Here is an 8,541-nt window from a genome sequence, read left to right as displayed (position 1 = left end):
CTCATTGGTTTGTCAGGCATGACATAGTGGTTGTAATTCTGTCTGTAAAGTTAACATAAATGCTTATGGATTTTTAAAGTATCCAGTGGCTGCTAGCTTTGTTTTTATTATACTTAACTTCAGCAGACTTAAATTATTTAATTACAGTATTTTTGTAATGTCTATTATTTAGACTATTTATGGCAAATAAGTTGTTTTATATATATATATGTATGTTTTACAGCAATCAACAAGCATTTTTACTAGAAAATGTCCCATGCAATAATGTAAGCTGCAAGAGTGTACGTCGTATGTTTAAAGTTTTTTGGGAGCTCTCGGATCTAAATCAAATCAAGGATGCAGTGGTAGCAACCTTCTTTGACATATACGAAGACGTAAGTTCAACTCTTTACTACGGCAAGCAGCAGCTCTCTTTCTGTGTTGCTGTATCTGTCTGTGTGCCATTGGCAGACTGCTTTGTAGAAACATTGGCTTTACAGCACATGGCAGGCAGTGCCTTCAGCCTGGGAAATTCGTTCTCGAGATGCTCCCTGGAAGGTGAGCAGATAGCAGCAGCCCATCGCTGCCTAAAAGTTTGCTGACCCTCCGTATGCTCCATTTGAGCTGCTCTCTTCAGTGGCAAGAAAGAAGCCATGGACCACATGCATTGTCCTCGTTAGCTGTGAATGGAGCACTCTGTCCTAAATTGCCATAGATTAGTAAGATTTGAAAGATACTAAAATTCATAGCGAAGGTGTAAACTTTGCTGCACACACTATTTTTTTTCCTTTGTGTCTCTAAGGGAATTTTTTTGCTAAGTTTAGATGTTATCTACAGTAAATCAGCATTCTAACATAAACTTTTTTTTCTTCTAGGGAATCTTGGATATCATTGTGCTAAGCAAAGGCTACTCCAACAAGGACTTTGCTATCCATACGTTAAAAAATAACTTTGAAGCAGATGCCTATTTTGTTAAAGTTATTGGTAAGTTATCACTGTATAATCAAGTCAAAATGGGACCTTGAGAGGAATGTGAATATTTAAGCCTCTGTATATGATAACGTTATGGTAATGCTCTGTATATGATAATTCTAGAAAAGAAAAAACACAGCGTGGGAAATATTAGGGATTGCAGAAATTTCTTGTTGCAGAATCTGAACTTGGATAAGTTGGTTTTGTTTCCTTTCAAAGGGTTTTTTCTTGGTTTTGTTTTAGTGTACTTATTAAAATTTGAAGTAATTCTGCCCACTATTTTCAACACTTCAGCTGTTTTTAATATCAATGTTGACCACAGTGACCTTTAAATAAGTGTTCATCATCTCCTGAGTGTGGTTTTTTGGGGTTTTCTTTACAAGAATACATGTCTTATTTCACTCACTAACTAGAGGCAGGTTAAATCTTTCCTTTCATCCTGGACCTTTCCTTCTGCATCCTAGCAAAATTCTAGAGACAGGTACTAGGTTTTTAAAAACTCATTTCTCAGCTGGCTTCTGAAGGAAAACCAAGAATTATCAAGTGTCTAAAAATATCATCTGCAAGGAAAGAGCACATGGAACCAAGTTATTCAGCCTAAAAGAGAAATGTAAGGAAGAGCTATGTCTTCAATCCATAATGATCCATAACAATGGGGGAAGAGTGTTCTGTGTGTCCATGCAGGATACAACATAAAGTAACAAACTAGAAGAGTAAATAGTAAGAATAATTTCCTAAATGATGGCTTGTGAAGTACTAACATAAATTCCTGGGGAAGCTGCAGCTACCAACATTAGAGGTCCTGACAAATAGTTTAAGAAATTATGTAGTATATTTAATTGGTTTTGAGGGAAAGGGTTAGACTAGCTGAAGTTATGAGGCCCCTTCTGTGAATCTTTTGTACAATACCTTCACTGATCTCCTCACATAATATAATGTTGTCAATATAAAAATGGCATTAGATCTACACGTATGTATCATACAACTTAGGGGTTTTTTTTTAATGTGTGATGCTACTTAAAATTTGGAGGAAGATTAGTTTATAAATTGCTAATTTGAGGAAAAATATAATTATGCTTGCATATATAAATACGTATGCCACAGTGAGACAAGAAAGGAACCAGAAGAAATTAAAGCAATATTGACTTGAAGGAAGATGCTTTATTTGTTTGTCCACAATGACTGCCCTTCTATCTTGCCTATTTTCAAAAACCTAGGCAAGAAATAATAGTCGAGTGCACTTATTTTCATCTGTGCCTTGAGTGGTTGCAGTATTTTCTTTCCAACAGGGACTTCTGTCTTTTTTTTGCTGTACCTCTGTCATATCAAGCTTACTTTACCGGAGTTCTTTTCTATATCATCTGGAAATTATGCAGAATCTAGTGCAAAATGGGCTGGTTTCATTTCAGTGACAACTGGCATGGTGTATATTTATATTTATGCTGCGTGATCTATTCTGACAGCCAGTTTGTTTCCATGTGTGAGTCAGTTTGGTGTTTTCAGCCTAAAAGCACTACATGGCACAAAACACATCTTACCATAAAAGCGTAGAATGGCAATGAATGTGGCAAGGGTGTGTGAATTAATTAGAGACTTGGTTTAAAAGGGTAGAGTTAGATTATGATATTTGTAATTGAGAGTAATTAGGTTTTCAAATTGCATGCCCTACCATGTTCTTCCAGACTGCAGAGGTGTTGAGCTTTGTCTGTCTTCCTTGATTTTTTGAGAACGAGTGAAAAATGAGGCTGTATGTGAGCTTAGGAGGACAAAGCTAAACAGGAACAACTAGAGGTTCACCTTCAAAAATTGTATTTGCTTTCACATTACTTTCACAAATGCATCTAATCCTTCTAAAGCACACATTCTGCACACCATAAGATGAACAGAACTGCAGCTACTACTGGGGGTTGATGCATTTATTGCTTTCTCCTTAGCCTGGGCTTTATTCTCATCATAATACCCTATAATGATTTGTCATGTTGATGGAAGCCTTCTTTTAAATAATACTGTATATGGGTAGTGTAATTCACACAAGCATGCAGAAAATCCTCTAGAAAAATCTTACACTTCACAAAGCCATATTAGAATTATAATTGTTGTGATATTTTAATGGGGAAAGGAGTAATGTGCAACATGCTTTTTGATTCACTCTGTGTAAATCTATCTTAAAAATTGGAGCAAGTCTTTTTTTAGCACCCTTTTAGGGTGTGAGTGGTTTTGCATAGAAATCCCAGGAAATGGGAATTAATGAGTGGTCTAAAAAATATTTTTACTGTGATACAGGGGAGAGTATTTTAACAAAACATGCTTTGTGCGAGTTAGTGTATCAATAAATGCATCATGTTCACTTACTTGGCATATGGACAATGAGAACAGTTTTGCTCATTATAACTGATGTCAAATGTACTTGGTCAGATTATTTGTTCCAGTAGTGAAATTGAACAGCAAATTGCAGTGTGCTGTTTTGCATCAAAATGGGAGAGTTGGTTCCACTTGCATACACACCTATGTATAACATATAAAATCAGCTCGTAGCATAAAAAGTCTGTAGATACAGTCAGTCTTCAAATTCTGCTTTGCCACACCATCTTACCTGTCCAGATATTTTTTTTTGGACTGTATAAAAATAATAGATTTTTTGTATTTGGAAATTGCAACATTTTTAAATCGCAAGCAAAGAATTACAACTTGGGAATCATGACAGTTGTTAATATTAGAAATGTTCCTTCACTAGAACAGTGCCATTTCTGACTCCAGTAAAAGTACACAGAAAATGCTTTAAAAAAATCCTGGTGGTTAGGATCACCTGTCCTCAAATCTGGTCCAAATCTTAATTTTCACTATCTGCCACACTTGCTTTGGGATACCGTAGCTCATGGAGAAGTTATGTTTTTACTTGGCTTCGGTACTGCCTGGTCTGTGTCCTCTTCCAGGCTCATAGCCATTATTGGGCTGCCGCTCAACCAACCTGTTGTCATTTAAAGTCCAAATGTTGCATCAGAATGACACCTTAGATTTTGTGTGTGTGTGTGTTTTGTTTGTTTTAAAGGCACTTTAGTACTGATGTTCTAATGCGACAGGATGTTCTAGGTTATAGGACAGATGGGTTTCATTGTCTGTCATTTAGTTGATTATAGATAAGTGTTTAACAGATATTTCTGTAATTTCACTGATTTTTGAAACTAGTAAGTTTTAAACAAGTAATTGAACAACTGTCACAGACTTTAGATATTAAGTAGCATTGTACACATCTGCTTATAATACTTTTGAATTCATAGAATAAATAGGTAACGGGATTTTTGTTTGTTACAGCTTTTGTGAATTGCTTTAAATCACATTGTAAAACTACCCTTTGTATAGAAGGAAAAGCCTTTACTTACCTTTTTACCCGTTAAAACAGTAAAGCTCAATCTCTGCCAATATTTTTACATGGTTAGAAATGAAGAATAATGAATAAAATGTACAGTCCACTATTTTAAAAATGTTTTAATTTGGAATTTTTAACTGGCAACTCTCTCCTTTTGAAGCTGGTTAACCAATGAGGTATGATAAAACAGTGACTAGCTGATTAATTTCTGCAAAGAAGTATACTTCAAACAGATTAGGGATTTTTTTAATACATTAACATGAGTCATATAGAAGACATTTATTCTTTGTGTTTTAATGGATACCTGACACTATTATTATACTTGAACAGATTTCAGAGGTAGTGCTTGTAATATGGGTTGTTAACATAAACACTACAAGCTCACTTTTTGTTTTTGCAGTTCTCAGTGGCCTCTGTTCTAACGACTGTCCTCGGAAAATAACAGTAAGTATAACTATAACTTTTCATTACTATTTAGCTTCAAATAAGCTGAGGTCTAATTATACCAAAAACTCTCCACACATTAAGACAGTTATTGACTTGAGGAATGTGTAATCCAAATCATGACTGACCAAGTTCTGCATATTTGAGACCCATACCTTTCACCAGCTGCCTGCTCAGAGATGAAATCAATTGACTGATTCTGCAGTGTTTGTTACCCAGCATCATGGGGGCTGGGACATACCAGATACAAGAAAAACTTGTGTAATACAGCTGGATGCCCAAACTGTGTAGTGTGCCAGGTCTTGTTCTGGGCAGTCTGAAAGGCCAGGCAAAACTGATTATGGGACAGATTCAGCCATACAGCCACTTCTGGGCTAAAATACAGTAAGTGGGTACAATGAAGGATAGAAGGGAAGGAAATACACTTGGTTCTGATGTGTCTGCAGATAGCTACATATACATGTGCTGATTTCTATTTCAATTATTTTAATCATCTCCAGAGACCCTGCAACTCACCCACCAAACTTTCAATTAGCAAATTGTTTAGCAATGTTCACAGTGAAAGCTGGCCTAAAAGAGGAACTTAGAGGAATCAAAGCTAGAATTAGCACTTTAGCTCTGCAAAAATATGAAATTTAATTTTAATTTGAAAAATCAAAAACTGCTTCAAATGGGACCAACTTTTTCTTCAAGCCTATTTTAAGACATAGGGTATAATTTCCAATATAAAATAATAAGGGGGTTTGGTAGTATTATTAGCTTAATTACAAAACTAAAAAGAGGGTTTAAAAAGCAAATTTTCACAGTGGATGCTGGTGAACATTTCATTATCAAGATCCTTGAAATACTATTGCTTCCACTGTAAAAGAAGTTTGCTGTTGGAAAGTAACATAAAGTACATTATGCCAGAATACAGCTACTTGGTGGGGAAAAAAAAAATAAAAATCAGATTTTCACCTTATTTACTCATCTTTCATAGATCTGCATTAACATCACCTTTGTGGTCTCCTTACTCTTCATTCTAATAAATTATTATTTTTCAGGCTTTGATCCCATCTCCCATCATTACCACTTATTCTTACAGTTTAGAACTTACTATTTTTTGAGGCATGATGTGAAATGTGTCATCATCTCTTCTTTTAGTGTTCTTTCTGTAACTCATTTGAAAGATCTTTACTGGATTTGATGCCCTAATATCAGCTTGAATTCAGCATTTAAAAAAACAAACAAATAAACAAAACTTTCTTTAAAATCTATTCTTACAGTTGTCCCCCCTCCTCTCCCTTCCCCACCATAGGAGATAATTGTGTCTGCCCCTTCTTTCTTAGGTGCATTTGCTGTGGTTCATCATTCAGTAATCCACAACTCCCTTTTTTTTTTTAATTTGGTTTTTTATTTACTTTTTTCCCCCCATAACTGTACTTTTGATGTTTAAGTACACTTTCTCCCTCAAGAGAATTTGCTTAAAATATATATTGGTACTCAACAAGTAACTATTCAACCACTTTCATTAATTAAACACTGCTAAAGAATGATAACAAAATTTTGAATTTGTATAGTACTTATTCAATTCAGAAAGACCATCAAGATAGTGCATTCTCTCAGACAATATCAAATGAGTTCTGTTTTTGAGAACATGCAGTTATTTCTTTGAATTTTTAGGGGTTTTTTATTTTACTTCTAACTTCAAAGGAAACATTAAACCTTTTGCCAGAGGAGTGAATAGTATTGCTTTCTTCATGAGAAACTAAATGTTACTTAGCCAACTGATTTGCCTTATTTTGAAAATTAATTTCCATATGATGCTATGACCAAAACAGTTGCCAGATTTTGAAATTATCTATGTCAAAAGGAAATTATTAATCTAGAAACATTTTTCTTTGGTTTACTGTTTTATTACTATAGCTTTCTCTGTTCCTAAAATTTTGCCTGCTTTCCCCCCCACCCTGTAGCCTTTCGGTGTTAATCAGCCTGGTCCTTACATCATGTACACTACTGTAGATGCAAATGGATACCTGAAAAATGGGTCAGGTAAGATAACCTCATAATGAGAATACACATGGTACAGTCTGTCTGTATATACTTCTCAGCAGCCTAAAGAGTTGGAAAGAAGTCTGCAGAGTGAAATGGGACTGGTTTTGAATAGCGTTTACAGGGCCAAAACCCCCTAACTTTCTCTTCTTTCTTTACAGATTGCATATTTATTACAAACATTGCAACTGCATTCTTTTCCTTTCTTCTGTCCCATGCAAATTGGGTTTGAACAGTTGGCTATATCTTGCCCAATCTGAAAAATCGTTGGGTACAATATCATCAGTTTGTGAAATAGCATAAACTTCTAATAATTTACTTTTTCTACCAGTTCCTTAGCAATTAGGTATTAAGAAAAAACAGGGGCATTGAAATACCTAAACAGAATCTTGTAGCTACGTGAAAAGGGATCAACATAATATTCAGTAAACACAGGATGTATTTTTCTGGAGTTGTTCATTACATCTGGCAGGCTAACAGGCATCTATAAAATCATGATTAGCATGGAGGAAGATGGAGAGGGAATGGCTGCATCCTTTCGTGTAATACAAGAACTACAAGGTATCAAAGAATCATTAGGTAACGGGTCAAAATAAATGGAAAGAAGCAGTGCTTCCTGCAACTTGTAGCTTAACTAGAGGTTTAATCACATGAGATGTTGCAGGTGCCACAGTTTACATGAGTCCAAAAACAAAGTAGGCAAAACAAGAATAATCCATTAGGCCATGGTCCAAGCAGTGCCTAACGTTAGAAGAATATCCTAGGTTTTGTGCTGCCTTCCTAGGTATGTGCTAGTGGCTCCTAGAAGACACAGGTGACTGTACTAAGAGGTCTATTAGTCTAACTTCTGACTGTTCATCTTATGACCAGGATCTCATAATGGACGTCCTTCTTGCTTAGGCAAAAAATCCCACACTCTCAAGCCAAAACATGATCAGAGTATGCACGACTGTAAGTTGCGCCATTCTGACTCCTTCCCAATGGTGGCGGTCATCTGCATCTGTCATTCAAGTCTTATTTCAAATTAAACTCAAATTTTTAAAAAAGTTTCCAGTAGTTCACTGGGAAAATGCTATTCCGTATAACATTAATTTAAATAATAACAATAATTTAGGGGAAAAAATGCTGACATGTTAAGGTCCTAAATCAATGATAATGCTCTCACCTTGAATACTGTGCTCAGGACTGTTAATTCTACCCTAGAAAACAGAGAGAGAAAGAAGATAGCTGCAAAAACATATCCTGATATTCTGTAGCACTTCTATATTTGAACATGCTTCAGTATGGGTTTGAAAGCTTGAAAGTATTAGCCTACATTTTAATCAAACTAATAATTAATGCTAGCATGAAAATGCAGAGTATTTTTTCTAATAGTTGCACAAATTCATTTTAACAAACTAATTGTCCTGCCAGTTGTACACTCAGCTTCATTGCTCTGAAGGTTTTCTTCATAAGCTAAATTTAAAGAGAGCTTACATATTTAGTTAGAAACACTTAAAACCCCATGATGAGTTTAGAGATTTTTAGCTACACTACACTCTGTTAGACTATCTGACCCATGCCCTTAGGCAGCCAGTTCTGGTTGGGTAACAACTCGCATATCTCATTATTTCCAATTACCAAGATGAAGGCTTACAAGCTTTGTCAGAGGCAAGTCACAGTACAGCCTATCTTGTTAACCATATCAGAAAATACTGGTAAAGGCCTACACAGGTTCTTTCTCCTTATCCCTCAAAAGCCTGGATTCC

The 8,541-nt window shown here is 35.5% G+C and overlaps 1 protein-coding gene across 1 annotated transcript in view; it reads left to right on the top strand.

Annotated features, from left to right (window-relative positions):
- Window positions 1-8,541, top strand: part of ITFG1 (integrin alpha FG-GAP repeat containing 1) — a 92,194-nt gene that overhangs the window by 66,533 nt on the left and 17,120 nt on the right. Inside the window, exons 12-15 of the mRNA XM_009320340.1 lie at window positions 224-374; window positions 855-963; window positions 4,719-4,762; window positions 6,715-6,793. Of these exons, the coding sequence (XP_009318615.1) occupies window positions 224-374; window positions 855-963; window positions 4,719-4,762; window positions 6,715-6,793 (383 nt within the window). The remainder of the gene's footprint in view (window positions 1-223; window positions 375-854; window positions 964-4,718; window positions 4,763-6,714; window positions 6,794-8,541) is intronic.

The sequence above is a fragment of the Pygoscelis adeliae genome, unplaced genomic scaffold, assembly GCF_000699105.1.
Source record: "Pygoscelis adeliae isolate BGI_AS28 unplaced genomic scaffold, ASM69910v1 Scaffold62, whole genome shotgun sequence".
NCBI lineage: Eukaryota > Metazoa > Chordata > Aves > Sphenisciformes > Spheniscidae > Pygoscelis > Pygoscelis adeliae.
Note: the sequence above shows the minus strand (reverse complement) of the source record. Positions and strands in the feature narration are given on the sequence as shown.